The following is an 18,003-nucleotide window of genomic DNA, read 5'->3' on the forward strand; positions in this document are numbered from 1 at the left end:
GTTGTGCCTCATGCTGCTATCCTGTGGTTGGTCAGTGCTGTTTGTGACGAACCCGGAAGTATGTGACGTCAATTCAGGAGATGGATACAGCGTGAGAGGCAGCACGAACCCTTCAAACTTTCATTGCCACGGAGTCAGCTTCAGAACGTTGGAGGTGCTTTTTATTATATAGGATGCTTAGCGTCCATTCATGCGACTAAAATGTAGGCGTACCCATTTAGGCCACCTAAAACCAGGCCTAAATACCTGCGCCTAACTTAGGCTCGGCTCAAGTGTATTCTATAATAGCGTTCATAGTTCTTTTGAAACGCTCGTGACCCGCCTATTCCACACCCATGGCTACGCCACCTTTTCGGCTGTGCACATTAGAATTTACATGCACCACGTTATAAGAATACACCTAGAAAGCTGTGCGCATAAATTCTAATTAAAGCTAATTAGTGCTGCTAATTGGTTAAGTAACAATTAACAGCGCTGATAGGGCTCATTTATCAAGTTGTGTGCGCAGTTTGACCATGCGGCCAAATTAGCGTGCACAACTTAAGATGCTATTTATAGGATTTGAGGGAATCTCCATGTTCACAGAGGTGTTCCTAGGGGCAGGATTGGACCAGGAAAGACTACGAAACAAGGAATCTCCCCTCTCTCCTCCCCCCCCCCCCCCAGATAAGGCATAAAAAGCAGGTGCAGATCTCTGGGTGCTTTTTTTTTTTTTTTTCTTGGCAGCATTCAAAGAGAAGGTGGTCACGTACTTTCCCTTTGAGATTTGGTGCAAACCAGGGGCGTAGCCAGATGGCCAATTTTGGGTGGGCCTGAGCCCAAGGTGGATGGCATGGAATTTGTCTCCCCCCCCCCCCCCCCCGGCTCAACTCTCTACCCCTTCCCACCCACCCACCCGCCTGCCAACCCAAAATATTAAATACCTGAGATGATAGGGATCCCCAAACACCACCAGCTGAAGATTTCCTCCTCTTCGAGCAGCCAACACTGTGCTAAACGGCACCGCGGGAGGTGGTGGAATTCAAACATGCGTGGGATAAGCATAAAGGAATCCTGTGCCGAAGGAATGGATCCTCAGCAGCTTAGTCAAGATCGGGAGGCGGGGCTAGTGGTTGGGAGGCGGGGATAGGGCTGGGCAGACTTATACGGTCTGTGCCGGGGCTGGTGGTTGGGAGGCGGGGATAGTGCTGGACAGACTTGTACGGTCTGTGCCAGAGCCGGGGTTGGGAGGCAGGGCTGGGGAGGTGAGGATAGTGCTGGGCAGACTTATACGGTCTGTGCCTGTGCCACAGCCGGTGGTTGGGCGGTGGGGCTGGTGGTTGTGAGGCGGGGATAGTGCAGGGCAGACTTATACGGTCTGTGCCCTGAAGAGCACAGGTACAAATCAAAGTAGGATATACACAAAAAGCAGCAAATATGAGTTATCTTGTTGGGCAGACTGGATGGACCGTGCAGGTCTTTTTCTGCCGTCATCTACTATGTTACTTGCCTTGAACTACCGCTGTCGCCAGCAGGCTATGCATGCACGAACACTGAGCATACGCTTCAGGGCCAGTGTTGGCGTCAGCTCGAGGCAAGTGCTGTCGGCTGCTCTTTGGAAGAATGCTGGCTGCCCAAGGAGGAGGAAATCTTCAGCAGGTAAGGTTTAGGGATCTCAGTCAGCCACAGTAACAGTGCCAAAATTTTGGGTGGGCCTGAGTCCAAGATCCCACCCAGGCCCAGCTGTAGCTACGCCACTGGTGCAGACCCACTTGTCTGCCTGCAGATTTTTTAAAAATTGATCTCCAATTGTACCTGCAAGCATTAGCCAACCCCAAACCAAAAGGTTTCTTGAAAACGGGATGTGTGCAATGTTTTCTCAGTGATGTGTGAAAGAAATTTCCACTGTTAACGTGTGCCTCAGACATTCAGGTCATCCTTTTCTTGTTTACAGACGTTAAACCATCAAACATCTTGGTAAACTCCAGGGGCGAGATCAAACTTTGTGACTTTGGAGTCAGCGGACAGCTTATCGATTCGATGGCCAACTCCTTTGTGGGCACCCGTTCCTACATGTCTGTGAGTAGAACAAGCCACAATCTGCCAGGCATTTTATGTTTCAACAATTTTTATTCATGACAGTCAAACAAAGTACACACAAAATTTCATGCATCCGGTATATGACTAACTAAATATCCAGAATACTAAACATACAATTGGAAAACCATCATCAACTTTTTTTGTTTTAACATTATTCCCCCAACCCATAACCCCCTTTGCCCACAGAAATTTGTACATTCAATGGGATATAACAAACAATCCGACATGAATATGAAATATTTTATCAGCTAAATCCCTATAACCCCCTTCATCCCCCCTTCCCTAAGTAAGCCGCAGCACAGTGGTTCCCAAGGGCCTGGACTCTGATAGCCCTCCCCCCCCCCCCCCCCCCCCCCCCACCGAAACCTAATGGACTGGCATCTGTTCTTAATTTTCCGGCATCTTTCTGTTTCTGTGAGTCTGAAGCCTTGCAGATCAGCCAGCAACGCAGCCACTGGCTGATCTGCAAGGCTTCGTTCTGTTTCTGTGAGTCTGACATCCTGCACGTTGTCAGAACAAAGCCTTCGTGGGAAGATGAGGACCTCCTTGGTTGGCGGGGATTGGGATCCCCCGTCACCAAAGGTAGGCCACGGCGGGGGAGGGTTGGCGGTGGGAGGGGGGTCGAGGGTTGTCGGCAGGGGGTCCAGGGCCAAATCTACGGGGGCCCAGGCCCCCGTGGCCCCAGGTAGCTACGCCACTGGTTCCAATAAACCCTGATATTTTGCAGTCCTGAAATACCTTTCAGTTGAGAAGCACCAAATGCTTTTATATGCCAGTGTTCTTGTACATTTAACTTCTGGGACCTGGGACAGGACTCTGGAAAGTAAAGACACTTTATCTGCTGTCTTGTGTCTTGGCAGCCAGAGAGACTCCAGGGCACCCATTACTCAGTTCAGTCGGATATCTGGAGCATGGGGCTATCCCTAGTGGAGATGGCGATTGGTAGGTATCCTATCCCCCCACCCGACGCCAAGGAGCTGGAACTTCTCTTTGGATGTGCTGTGGAAGGAGCAGAGACGTCCTCGAGACCCAGACCCCCAGGCCGGCCTGCCAGCAGTAAGTATCAGCATTTGTTTTGCAGAGAAATGCATTGACTTGGTGCAAGAAGAAGCTTCTCCATTTATTCTTCACTGAATGTGTAACATTTTCCTGTCCTAACACCGTACATTTTGTTCTCTTAGGCTTCCACAGCTGGTGTCATGGTTGTGGCAGTTGTCTGGGTTTTGCTATGTCTGAGCAAGTGGAACCAATGTTTCAGCCGTTGTGCTGTGGCTTTCTGTGAGGTCTGCAGCTTGTCTTTGTATAGTGGGTCATCAAACCTGATTGGTTGGGGTTTAAGGTGGGCGGTTTTCTCAGGAAGTCGGGAGAATTTGGCAGGAAAGTAAGTTGGTTACAAATTTGAATTCTGGTGGAAAAGTTCGTTGGTCTCAAATTTAAATTTTAGCCAAAAAAATTATGCAACAGTTCTTACTCGGTGGGGAGTTTCTTTTAGGTAGCGTTTTTAAAACTCTGGGAGCGTGAAAAGGATGTTTGAACTCATAAGAACATAAGAGTAGCCATAGTGGGTCAGACCAGTGGTCCATCTAACCAGTATCCTGTTTCCAAACAGTGGCCAAGCCAGGTCACAAGTACCTGGCAGAAACCCAAATCGTGGCAACACTCCATACTACCTATCCCAGGGCAAGCAGTTGCTTCCCATGTCTGTCTCCATAGCAAACTACAGACTTTTCCTCCAGGAACTTGTCCAAACCTTTTTTAAACCCAGATATGCTAACCCCTTTTACCACATCCTCCAGCAGAGTTCCAGAGCTTAACTATTTGTTGATTGAAAAAATATTTCCTCCTATTTATTTTAAAAGTATTTCCATGTAACTTCCTCGAATGTCCCCTAGTCTTTGTACTTTTGGAATGAGTAAAATATCGATTTACTTCTACTCATTCTACACCACTCAGCCTTTTGTAGACCTCAATCCTATCTCCCCTCAGCCATCTTCTTTTGAAGCTGAAAAGCCCTAACTTCTTTAGACTTGCTTCATGCAAGAGGAGTTCCATCCCCTTTATCATTTTGGTCGCTCTTCTTTGAACCTTTTCTAATTCGCTATATCTTTTTTGAGATATAGTGACCAGAACTGAATGCAATACTCAAGGTGTGGACGCACCATGGAGCGATACAGAGGCATTGTAGTATTTTCAGTCTTATTCACCACCCTTTCCTAATAATTCCTAGCATCCTGTTTGTTTGGTTTTTTTTGGGTGCCTCCATTTCCCACCTCAAACGCCAACCAATCAGCTTTGAGAACCCACTATATAAGGCAAAGATCGGACCTTACAGCACACCCTGAACAAAGCCACAGCACAATGGCTGAAATGTCAGTTCCACTTGCTCAGGATGTGGGAAGACCTGAACAACTGCAACAAATCACTTTTTCATTCTATTTACTGTCAAAATCTCCAGCTCAGGGTAACTCGATAACTCAGCCCCCCTCCTTACGAATTTTTGAAGTCTCACTTACCCAGTCGGGGTTACGTCGGACGGCAGCAGCAGCATCGGTAAATGGCGTACAGGCACGGGCTGTCTCTGTCTCTCAGCTCTGGTCCCGCCCTTGCGGAAACAGGAAATGAGGGCGGGACCATAGCCGAGAGACAGAGACGGCCCGAGCCTGTATGCCGTTTACCAATGCTGCTGCCGCCGTACGACGTAACCCCGACTGGGTAAGTGAGACTTCAAAAATTTGTAAGGAGGGGGACAGGCAGTGGACGGGAGAGAGGAAGGGAGGCACGACGACCCTGGAACTGGGAGGGGGGGGATCCTGGAAGTGGGAGGGAGACCCTGAAACTCAGGGATATGGGAGGGAGGGGGACCCTGACACTCGGAGGGAGGGAGATACTGGGAAGGTGTGTGAAATATGCACGAGGCAGTTGGGGGGGGGCTGTTGGATCACCTCAGGAGGGTGGAGGGGGGGAGCGGTGACGACTTCGGGGGGGGGGGGTGGAGGGGAGGAGCAGCGTCGACCTGGGGGAAAACCTTGCTAGTGCCCGTTTCATTGTGTTCAGAAACGGGCCTTTTTTACTAGTACTATAATAATTTGCAATGCAACATTCTGAAGCTGACTGCCAGGAAGTTGAAGCCCGGTTCGTAATGTCTGAAGCCTTCCGTTAACGTCACCGTGTTGCCTGGAAAACCATGACGAGTTCGCACCACCATCTCCATCCCCTCCCAGTTCAGCAGTCCTGCCCCCCCTCCCCCCAGTGTGGCGGCAATCTCCACTTACTAGCTTCACCTAGATCATCATACATGTGGTCAACAGTTCTCAATCTAACCTCCCTGTCCTTAACACCTCGCCAGGAGACGCAGGGATGTGGCACGCTCGACACTGAAACACTGCATGTAGGGAATTGTGGTTTTATTGTAGCACTAAGATCCAATGGAGGGGACAACCCCAGGGGCGCTGCAGTTAAGCGCCAGAGCTGCGCTGTGCTCGGCTGAGAGCCTTCCCTCCCCTTTTCAGCAACAGCCTATGTTATCCTGCCTGTTTGGCTCTGCTTCCTCTCGGAGGGCACAGAGAGGGAGGGAGGCGCGGGGGTGTGGAACTCAGACGACAGGGGGTGCATGTAACTCGGAGGGGAGGAGAGGGAGGTGGGGAGGAGGTCCTGGAATTGGAACGGGAGGTGGGGAGGGGGGGCCTGGAACGCGGAGGACAGGGAGGGAGGGAGGGCGGAAGGTAGGAGCCATGGAACTTGGAGGGGAAGGGGCCTGGAACTCCGAGGACAGAAAGGGACGGACACGTGGAGGTATGGAACTCCAAAGACAGAGACCGAGGGACGGAGAGCTGGAACTCCAAGGAGAGGGGAGCATGGAACTCTGAGGACAGGGAGGGGGGCCTGGAATTCACATGACAGGGAGTGAGGCAGGAGGCCAAGCTGCAACTGTGGGGCCTTTTTTTACTGGTAACTCAATACAGCGCCTACTAGCTATCATTAGATAACACAACAGTCACAAATAACTGCAAAAGTGGAAGGTAATGCCTCAGTGCTAAACACCCCAAACAGGACTAATGTCCAAACACAAGGGATACGGCAATTACAATCACTGGCAACCTAACCACAGAAACAAAACAAAAAAAAACATGGAGAAAAAAAGCACAAGGCAGGAAAAAAACTGCACTCAATATATGGTGTGTGGTGACTCTTATCTAGTGAAAAACAGTTGTCCAACTGACAAAAGATGCCCAGCACCAAGCAATAAAAAAAGCAGCCAAAACCCTTACAAATATTTCTTCACAACTGCAAAACGTATCTTTAGAAGACTGCTGGTCAGTCATCAAAAGGGGCCTTATTGTTGGGTTTGGAGCACAGCACCAGATGAAGTTTTGCTGACCAGCAATGTCTTTTGACAGGAGGGGGGGGGGTATCTGATTTCAAGAGAGAGCTTGGGACAAGTACACAGGATCTCTAAGAGACTGATAGGGAGAGTAGAAGGCATGGATTGGCAGGCTGGATAGCCGCCCTATATGGTCTTTCTCTACCTACATTTTTCTATTTTTTTTTTTATGTTTCAAAGTTTTTATTGATGATGCCACAGATTAATACAGTTCTTTGATTAAATACATAACAGTTTTAACTTTGTCAGTCATATATACATTAATCCGCGGTCATTATCATCAAATTGATTTACAGTTTTCTTCCCAATTCCCCCCTCCCCCCCTTAATACTGTCTGTAACCTATTCCTTATATCAAAATAGAGTAATAAACATCAATAAACATTGTCCACTATCTGCACTTTCCAAGAATAATAACTTGTATTTGCGTTGCGGTTAACCCCTTATCTAATATCTCCCTCCCTTCCATCCCTTTCCCCCCTCCCCCCTTTATCATGAAATATTCCACCTTCACTTCATGAGCAATTCAGTTACTTCACCCACTCACCCTTGTGTTACAGTGTTGGTTAAGGTGCTCTGCCTTATGTTGTGTTATTGAACTCTATTTGCCATTATCCTCTCCCACCTTTATGATCCCCTATGTGGAAAATTTATTTAATATTGCACTTCTCGCTTTATGGGATATACTTTGTATATACTTGGTCCAGATGGAGATAAACTTCTTTCTTTTCTTGGAAGTGCCCTGGGCTTCCCTGGCCTCCCATAGCATCAATTCATGAAACCTATTTCTCCAATGCCTTTCTATTTTTTTTTTAAATACTCTGGTTCATTTTGTCTGAGGATCTTGAAAATCAAATATAGAGTTTTAAGTTTAGCCCTGTAAGGTACTGGTAGCCAGTGTAGCTTTTGCAGGAAGAGTGTGATGTGGTCTTGCCGCTTGCAGCCTTCTATTAGTCGTGCTGCAGCTTTCTGATTGATTTCGGAGGTGACAGTCAGCTTCAACAAAGCAACTTATCCGGTGATTACAATGTGTGCCTTGCTAATGGAGACTTGCAGAGCCATCCCGAGGAGAAAGGTTATCTCATTAAAAAAAAAAAACATAAAACAGGCAGGCTCAGAAACTAACCCTGCTGGGAAAAAATAGATGTGTTAGAGCTTTTCTATAAGAGGATGTGCTCAAAATCAGCATGTCGGAAATTATTAACCAGGGACAAGCTGACATCACTGTTTTGTTTTATCCTATAAAGTATCACATACCATGTAAAATGAGTTTATCTTGTTGGGCAGACTGGATGGACCGTTCAGGTCTTTATCTGCCATCATTTACTCTGTTACTAAGTTACAGATGTGGGAACAAGTCCTGGAAGATTCTAATGAACTCAGAAGTCTGCTACAGGGATAGACAGGGATGAGGACTACAATCCCGCTTTTATTTTATTTATTGGGATTTATTAACCATATCTATGAAGTGATTCACCCAAGACTTGTGTACAGGAGGTACAGTTTAACATTAAACTTTTACAGTAATTTTGTTAACAGCATAACAGTAGTAAAATGATCTAATATAAGCATAAGTACAATTAATGAGGTAAACTTGTAAACACAGTAATAGGACTAACATGAAACAGTATAAAAAATATAGTAACATAGTAGATGACAGCAGAAAAAGACCTGCACGGTCCATCCAGTCTGCCCAACAACATAAACTCATATGTGCTACTTTTTGTGTATACCTTACCTTGATTTGTACCTGTCCTCTTCAGGGCACAGACCGTATAAGTCTGCCCAGCACTATCCCTGCCTCCCAACCACCAGCCCCACCTCCCACCACCGGCTCTGGCACAGACCGTATAAGTCTGCCCAGCACTATCCCTGCCTCCCACCACCGGCTCTGGCACAGACCGTATAAGTCTGCCCAGCACTATCCCTGCCTCCCAACCACCAGTCCTGCTTCCCACCACCGGCTCTGGCACAGACCGTATAAGTCTGCCCAGAACTATCCCTGCCTCCCACCACCGGCTCTGGCACAGACCGTATAAGTCTGCCCAGCACTATCCCCGCCCCCCAACCACCAGCTCTGGCAGAGACCATATAAGTCTGCCCAGCACTATCCCCGCCTCCCAACCCCCAGCCCCGCCTCCCACCACTGGCTCTGGCACAGACCGTATAAGTCTGCCCAGCCCTAGCCCTGCCTCCCAACCACCAGCCCCGCCTCCCGATCTTGACTAAGCTCCTGAGGATCCATTCCTTCGGCACAGGATTCCTTTATGCTTATCCCACGCATGTTTGAATTCCGTTACCGTTTTCATTTCCACCACCTCCCGCGGGAGGGCATTCCAAGCATCCACTACTCTCTCCGTGAAAAAATACTTCCTGACATTTTTCTTGAGTCTGTCCCCCTTCAATCTCATTTCATGTCCTCTCGTTCTACCACCTTCCCATCTCTGGAAAAGGTTCGTTTGCGGATTAATACTGTAAAACAATAATATAACACAAAAATGATAAATGTTGGTACAATACAAACAGCACCATAATAGACAGCATAGAAGATCATTCAGATAACGTAAATATAATGCAAAGTCAGCATAATACCAGTGAAACACCTAATGAGTAACTTAATACATTTCTTGATTAGCTTTTGAAGGTTGCCCTTCTTCCTCAGATCGGCGAGGAGGGCAACCTTCGAAAGCTAATCAAGAAATGTATTAAGTTATGTCCAATAAAAAAGGTATCATCTTATTTTCTTTTCCATGTTTTATTTTGGTTGATTTCTATTGATAACCTTTAAGAGTGGACTAACACGGCTACCACACCTCTCTACTTAACGAGGCAAAAAGAAAGTCCCAGCGTACCCGGTCAAAAGCCTTCTCAGCATCAAAACTGATAAGCACAGACTCAAGCTCCTTTCGCCGCCTATATTCCAATGAAGCCAAAATTTTCCGCAAATTCTTAGCCACCGTTCTCCCCTTCACAAAACCCACCTGTGACTCGTGAAGGAGATTAGGCAAGACCCGAGCCAGACATTTGGCCATTATTTTCGCAAATAATTTGACTTCAAAATTCAAAAGTGAAATGGGGCGTTAAGACTCCGGCTTTGTAGGATCCCTACCTGGCTCGGGTAATACAATAATCTGTGCCGTCTCCCAAGATGGTGGCAGAGATTCCTCCTCCACAATCCCATTAAAGAGATTCGTTAATGGGGAACTATATCTGCTCCCATCATCTTATAAAATTTCGCTCTGAAACCATCCACTCCAGGAGACTTAAGTAAAGGGCTGTCATCAATAGCTAAAGTAACCTCGTCCGATGTTATTAGTGCATTTAGCATTACTCTATCCTGTGGACCTACTGACGGCAAAGTGATTGTATCTAAGTACAAGTCTCTCGGCAAGCCCTCGTCAGGGGGTTCTGCATAAAGCCTACTAAAATACTTTTGAAAGATTTCACATATAGCCTCATCTGCATGAGCAGTATTTCCCGCCTCATCCCGAAGTGTGAGTACTTTCTCCTGACTCCCCTTTGGCCTAATCACCTACCCGCCTTATTACCATACTTGTATAACTGGTATCGATAATACATCTGTGATTTAAGGCCCAGCTGGTGGAGAAGAGTATTCAACGCCGCCTGGAGATCTAACAGCTGTTGCCGATGTAGGCCTGCGTGAGAAGCGCCATACCGTTGCCGAATTCTATGAAGAAGAGCACCCATTCTCAGAATTTCCCCATCCCTGGCTTTTTTAACAAAATGGGAGTAACTCATAATTTCCCCTCGGAGCACCGCTTTTGCTGTTTCCCAATACGATGCCGGGTTTGACATATGCTCTGCATTGAACCGCTTGAAATCTTCCCAGCAGCCCAAAATACGCTCCTGAAAGGTGTAGGATCGTTATATAGATCCAGTGGGAACTTCCAGCATTTACGTCTCAATTCTGAGGGTCCAAGAGCCCACTCCATCCATACCCATGCATGATCTGATATAACGTAGGGCCCTATTTCCGACTTCCGCACTTGTCCAAACTCTCCCCGAGACTCCATCAAATAATCTATTCGCGCTTGAGTACCATGCGCACTCGAAAGATTAGTAAAATCCCTATCAGATGGATGCAGCTCCCTCCATATGTCCACCAGATCCAGCAGATGACCCATCTGGAGCAGACCCCTGTTAGCATGATAGGAAGTGGGGGGATCCAGCAAGGACTTGTCTACCTTCGGGTCTCATACAGCATTAAAATCCGCCCCCCCCCCCCCCCCCCACCAATGAGGAAGAGTCCAAAGAGACCAGAGGACCAATCACTGCCTGTTAAAGCTTTTTATCATACTAATTTGGGGCATATACCTTGCAAATGTACACCGTACAGTGATTAATCCCTACTTTGGCCAATATGTATCTTCCCCCTTGGGTCTGCCGTCAAAATTTGCACACTCTCCACAACTCCCTTTTGAAACAAAATTGCAACTCCCCCCTTTTTCCCCTAGCTGCCACTGCCACACACTCTCCCACCCACCAGGTCTCGAGCTTTGCGTGTTCCAAAGCATTAAGGTGTGTCTCCTGCAACAGGGCAATATCAATTTTATGTCTTTGCAAATGCTGTAAAAATTTTTTACCTCTTTACCGGTGAATTAATCCCTCCCACATTCCACGTTATTAATTTCACCATGGCGACAACAAACCTGCAGCCTCCAAAACAATGAATCTCAAAACGTTATATGAGCAGAGATGTCCCAGCCAGTGCCCCCCCCCTCACAAAACTCCAGGATATTCCCAACATCCATACTCCCTAAACCAACTCCCAGCAACCTCCACCTCTTTAACTTCATGTAATAACTCCCAACCTGGTTCCATACCCCTAGACCACCCTTTCTCCCTCCTCCACCCCCACCTTCCTCCCACGGGAAACAGTCACGCAATAACACCGCCCCAGGCTCCCCGCTGATCAACATCAAACAATTATATCGCCACCAGACCCCATTAATTTGACCCGAACCCATCCAATCGTACATATCCTTTATGAGTGACAGTTACATTTACTCCAAAGTTACCCCCACAACAACAGGCCGCCCCCCCACCCCCAACAACAATCTTTAACTTATATGTCTCATTCTTACTGTTCTGAATGACTTTCATGTTAATTGCAATGTTCCCCCTTCTCAACACCCTAATTACCCCCCCAAAAAACTCTTCATACTTCAAACATTAGCAGTCACTTTACTGTCCCTGTGCTCTCAACTTCCTTGCCCTCCAGACGATTGAGAAAGGGCTGCGCTTCCTCCACGGTGGTATAAGTGTACCTTCATGTGTTACCCTTAAAATGGCAGAGTAAATTAACGCAAATTTGACTTTGCTGGCAAACAACTTGGAACAGATAGGGGCAAAAGCTCTCCGCTGTGCAGCCACTCCAGCCGAGTACTCCTGAAAGCATAACACTTTTTGGTTCTCATATTGAAGAGATTTTCCCATACGAATAGCTTGCTTGAGTTTTCAAAGTTTAAAACACGGAGGATAACCACTCTGGGTTTCTGAGACGAGGATTGCTGCGATCCCATTCTGTGAGCACGTTCGATTCTCAGCGGCCCACTAATATCAGGCAATTGAAGCTCTCAACTTTTATCCGAAATGGCCTCGGGGAGCCCCACCAGCCTCAGGTTATTTCTTCTGGGCCTGTTTTTCAGGTCCTCCACCTTCGCTTCCAGCATTGAGACTTTTTTTATGCATGGCCCCCCCTCCCTGTGCTTCTTCCACCACTGTAACTCGATCCTCCACTGCGCTCGTTCTCGATTGAAACGCTACACGTTCCTTAGACAGGTCTCCCAGTTGCTCTTGCAGGCGTTCCAACTTAGAATCTGTTGGTGATAATCATCTGTCTAACACCACTGTCATTTCTGCTGTAATCTCTGTGACCCACGCCGACGAGATCGATGGGCCGGCCGGACTCGCGGGTGCCGCCATTTTTTCTTCACCCGCTCTATGCCTTGCCTTCTCCTTGTGTGCCGTTCTCGCCACCATTAATCTCACACCGTACACCATTTAAGCCCGGAACTTAATCCTCTCTGCCACGTCAGTTTTATTTTTTCTGAGGTCCGATGGTCTTGGAAACTCGTAGGAGTCCGCTAAGGCGCCGGAGGAGCACAGACTAACGTTAGTTTGGGAGTCCAGAAGCCTACCTGTGCCTAGGTCCTGTCTCAGCACTACACAATGTAGAGAGCGCAGCCTGTCCTCAGACACTGGCTCAGTGCAATAAAACCGTCACGTGACACCATTGCACTGAGCCAGTGTCTGAGGACAGGCTGCGCTCTCTACATTGTGTAGTACTGAGACAGGACCTAGGCACAGGTAGGCTTCTGGACTCCCAAACTAAGACTGGAGGGTTCTAGAAGATTTGGTGGTTCTCTTCAATGAAGGACTAATCAGGGCACAGAGTAGTAGCTTTCTGACCAATGACACTGCGGAATGTTACAATCTTAGATATCCCAGAGGAAGCTGGAAAACATGGTGTCCAAACTTCACTTAGAATTGATGTTGCAATTGTGGCAAGACCTCTGCATGGCAGCTCATTGAATCTAATCCTTGTTTTTCTCTCTCTTTCTCATTGCTAGCATATGGCCCGGACACCAGACCTCCTATGGCAATATTTGAACTGCTGGATTATATTGTGAACGAGGTGAGGATGAAATTAAGGCACAGTTGATGGTCCTAATTCTTACCTACAAATGTGTGTGTGATCTCGCCCCTCCCTCTCTCTCTCTCCCCTCCAGTACTACAAACCCATCTGTACTCAATACCCAGACTTAATTTCCTCTGATTCCTCTCCCTCTGGAATAAATTCTTCCTCACTTCCTGAAACTGAATAGAGAAAAAAACACAATGCCTGATACTTACATCACCTCACAATACCAAAAACTTTGAAACCATCAAAGTCATGGGAGCTTCCCTCCCAACAGCAAACAATCTGAAAATCCTAGGAAATCATAGATCGCAATCTATCCCTTGACCAGGTGGCAAACAGTACGAAGAAAATGTTCCACACAATATGGAAACTCAAATGCCCAAAATAGTACTTCCCAAGAGACATATTCTGCACCCTTGTCCAAACCATTATCCTTGTCCATGCCATCTACCGCAATGGAATATACACAGGATGTAAAAAAAAAAACAACAGCGTAAAACGCAGCAAAAAGACTCATTTGGAAAAAAAGATTCGAAAGCGTTAGACCTGTACTCTGAAACTACACTGGCTTCCTATCAAAGCACATATATCCTTCAAGATCTGTTCCTTGGCCTACAGAATAATCTTCGGCCTCTCGCCAGGCTACATAACCATCCTAATAGACTTACCAATTCACAACGCAGAAAAAAAAAACTCGATCCTACCTTACCCTCCATTTTCCTAGTTGCCAAGGTCTAAAATACAAATCAACATACACAACCAGGCTTCTCGTACATCTGCACCAAAGACCTTAAATTCATGAACAGTTACCTTGTGAACCTTCTGGACCTGAACCATAATACTGCTAAGTGTTTTAAGATAGTTTATTCTTAATAACTCAACTTTCTGGCTACAGGTTTAGCTACCTGATATATCTAGACTTTTTATTGCTTAATTAATTTGTCCTGTGAATCTGTATTGTGGTGTACTTCTCTGTCTTCTAACCCAGACCCCCCAAATAGACCCCCCCCCCCCCAAAAAAGCCCTTCCCTTTCTGCCTTGTTCTGATTTGTAGAGAGGATAGGCTTTTTCAAACTGGAGAACAGTGAGTTTCTAGCTGAATTTTATTGTTGTACCAAACTGAATTAAATTGTGTAATCAACCCATGTCATTCCTTGCCTCTCCTAGAAAACTTTTTGATAGAGGATTTGGCTGACTCACTGGGAGGTAATCACCAGCACAGCAGGAGGAGGGGGGCTAGTTTCTGCATAGGGAAACACAGACTGCTTGAAGCATTCCATGTGCTAGACCTGAACCCCCGGGGGCCGCCGGCAGCCTCTGAGAGAAAGCAGCACGCATGCTGCTTTAGACCTGCCCCCGGAAGTCTTTCTTTCTCCTTCAACTTCCTGTTACCGTGCAGGCGGGAAGCTGTAGGAGAGAGAATGACCTCTGGGGCAGGTCTAAAAGGAGCGTGTGTGCTGCTTTCGCTGAGGCTGTCGTCGGCTCGGGGGATTGGAAGATGGGGGAGGGTAATACCGGGCGCCACTGGAAGACTCTAGTGCTGTGGCGGTGGGTGGCAGCTCAAAGGAGATCGAGAGATACATCCCCCCCCCCCAAATGAAACTGTCAAACTATTCCCATGCCCGAACCATAATACTGCTAAGAACTTCAATAATTTCTCAACTTCCTGTCTACAGGCTCTGCAAGGTTTATTTTCCATTGCCAGGCCTAGATTAAGAGTAGCTTTAATCTTCAACTGATTTACATAGTAACATAGTAGATGACGGCAGAAAAAGACCTGCATGGTCCATCTAGTCTGCTCAAGATAAACTCATATCTTGAATTTGTACCTGTCTTTTTCAGGGCACAGACCGTATAAGTCTGCCCAGCAGTATTTCCCGCCTCCCAACCACCAGTCCCGTCTCCCATCACCGGCTCTGGTACAGACCGTATAAGTCTGCCCTCCCTTATCCTCGCCTCCCAACCACCACCCCCTCTTCCCCCCACCTGCTCCGCCACCCAATTTCAGCTAAGCTTCTGAGGATCCATTCCTTCTGCACAGGATTCCTCTATGCATATCCCACGCATGTTTGAACTCCGTTACCGTTTTCATCTCCACCACTGATTTAATTTGTAATTAGAGGTTACAGTAAAGAAACTGCCATATTTATTGGACTTATTTGGTTTAGAGGAGAAAAATTACGTTTCTAGCAAAACCTGAACTTTGCTTCACATTGCTTAATTGCTTGCCCCTCTTAGAGAACATTTTGGGCCAGTTTCAGCACCGAAACCGAAATTATCGGCCTGTAAACTCCTGACACCTCGTAGCAAGCTCTTGATTGAGTGATCTTGAAACAGTGCATAGCCGTTCTCAGAGAAGAACTCCTGATTACATTTGTGTGCCCTCAGAATGGCTGCTTTTATGAGAGTAATTTTAACAGTGACCATGTTTAAGGTCGGCCTTTTTGGGCCAAGGCGATGAGCTCGCTCAATTTTCAGTTCTCCCAGGTTTGCCATGAAGCAACTGCTCTAGACTACCAGCCAAGTCTCCAGCCGTTCTGGCAACTGCAGTCACTCACCAAATCTGGGATCCATGTGGGTAAGAGGAACCCGAATTATAGCTACGTCTTGCAAGGTTCCGCGTTAGGAGTTACGGATCAAGAAAGGGATCTGGGTGTCGTCGTCGATGATACGCTGAAACCTTCTGCTCAGTGTGCTGCTGCGGCTAGGAAAGCGAATAGAATGTTGGGTGTTATTAGGAAGGGTATGGAGTCCAGGTGTGCGGATGTTATAATGCCGTTGTATCGCTCCATGGTGCGACCGCACCTGGAGTATTGTGTTCAGTACTGGTCTCCGTATCTCAAAAAAGATATAGTAGAATTTGAAAAGGTACAGCGAAGGGCGACGAAAATGATAGTGGGGATGGGAAGACTTTCCTACGAAGAGAGGCTGAGAAGGCTAGGGCTTTTCAGCTTGGAGAAGAGATGGCTGAGGGGAGATATGATAGAAGTGTATAAAATAATGAGTGGAATGGATCGGGTGGATGTGAAGCGACTGTTCACGCTATCCAAAAATACTAGGACTAGAGGGCATGAGTTGAAGCTACAGTGTGGTAAATTTAAAACGAATCGGAGAAAATTTTTCTTCACCCAACGTGTAATTAGACTCTGGAATTCGTTGCCGGAGAACGTGGTACGGGCGGTTAGCTTGACGGAGTTTAAAAAGGGGTTAGATAGATTCCTAAAGGACAAGTCCATAGACCGCTATTAAATGGACTTGGAAAAATTCCTCATTTTTAGGTATAACTTGTCTGGAATGTTTTTACGTTTGGGGAGCGTGCCAGGTGCCCTTGACCTGGATTGGCCACTGTCGGTGACAGGATGCTGGGCTAGATGGACCTTTGGTCTTTCCCAGTATGGCACTACTTATGTACTTATGTGCCAGGATCGGTTCTATAGATCTTCAGGCTTCTCATCTTGAAAGACCAGTATCATTTCCACGGTGGCAATTTCTGCCAAGGCCTCACAGAGCCTGTCGTCCTCTGATGAAATCCGCTGCTCCATCTCACACATATGCTAGTTCCTCTGTAACATCCTTGTGACACAGACTCCAGTTGGTGTGAGATTTTGTCAAACTTGCTGGCCAACACCTTGATCGCCGAATCGGTGAGCTCTGTAATCGGTGCTTCATCCAGCACCTTGGGATTGCACTAGTGCGCAGGGCTTCTGCTGTCTTGTCCTTAACTAGGCCTCTGGGGGGGGGGGGAGGAGGAGGTTCCCTTGCCTTTTTTAGTCAAATTTGATGCATGGATCTACCTGCTCTGTTAATAAATCTGTCCATGCAGTGACCTATTCTAACAAGGGTAGGGATTCCTACTCCTGTGGGAAAGTGGAACACAGAGTTTCCAAGGCATCTAAGAACATAAAAGTAGCCATACTGGATCGGACCAGTGGCCCATCTAGCCAGTGGCGTACCAAGGTGGGGGCGGTCCGCCCCGGGTGCACGCCGCTGGGGTGTGCCGCGGCGCGCGCCTGTCAGCTGAGTTCGCTAACTTCGCTGCAGCTCCCTCTGCCCCGGAACAGGCTACTTCCTGTTCCGGCCGGGGCAGAAGGAGCTGCAGCGAAGTTAGCGAACTCAGCTGACAGGTGCGCGCCGCAGCACCCCCCCCCCCCAGCGGCGTGCACCCGGGGGGGGGGGTGCATCGGCAATCCGCCCCGGGTGTCATGCAGGCTAGGATCACCACTGCATCTAGCCCAGTATTCTGTTTCCAACAGTGGCCAATCCAGGTCACAAGTACCTTCCAGAAACCTGATTAGTAGCAACGTTCCATGCAGAATCCCAAAGAGTAGCAAGATTCCATGTTACTTACTACTACTACTATTTAGCATTTCTATAGCGCTACAAAGCGTACGCAACGCTGCACAAACATAGAAGAAAGACAGTCCCTGCTCAAAGAGCTATGTAATAAAAGTGAGCCAAGTATAGGACAATCAAGCCATTGTGACATCACTGATGAGGTTGGCTCTTATTGGTGGCCTGAGGCATTATGACATCACAATATTAGCTCTGGTTACAAGAGACTATTACTACTATTTAGCATTTCTATAGCGCTACAAGGCGTACGCAGCGCTGCACAAACATAGAAGAAAGACAGTTACTTAACCCCAATCTCGGCTCAGGCCCATCCAGACAGCCGGCAGCTCTCCAGTCCTCGTCCTCCCGAGTCCTGATACGGAAGTTGTAGGCAGGTCTGTCATTGTAGCGGTTGTGCTACAGCTGCAGCCTGCACGTCATAGTTCAGTGCCTTCCTCGCTCCCCATCCGGTTCTGTGCTCAACTTCCTGTTTCCAGCAAGGCGGGATGCCTCAGAGAGAGAGAAACTGTGTCATAGGGGATGGGGCA

The 18,003-nt window shown here is 47.5% G+C and overlaps 1 protein-coding gene across 1 annotated transcript in view; it reads left to right on the plus strand.

The window, feature by feature from the left end:
* The window catches only part of MAP2K1 (mitogen-activated protein kinase kinase 1), an 85,716-nt gene that overhangs the window by 56,276 nt on the left and 11,437 nt on the right, over positions 1-18,003 (plus strand). Inside the window, 3 exon segments of the mRNA XM_030189790.1 lie at positions 1,934-2,058; positions 2,940-3,135; positions 13,053-13,117. Of these exon segments, the coding sequence (XP_030045650.1) occupies positions 1,934-2,058; positions 2,940-3,135; positions 13,053-13,117 (386 nt within the window).

This window comes from Microcaecilia unicolor, chromosome 1 (assembly GCF_901765095.1).
Source record: "Microcaecilia unicolor chromosome 1, aMicUni1.1, whole genome shotgun sequence".
Lineage (NCBI taxonomy): Eukaryota > Metazoa > Chordata > Amphibia > Gymnophiona > Siphonopidae > Microcaecilia > Microcaecilia unicolor.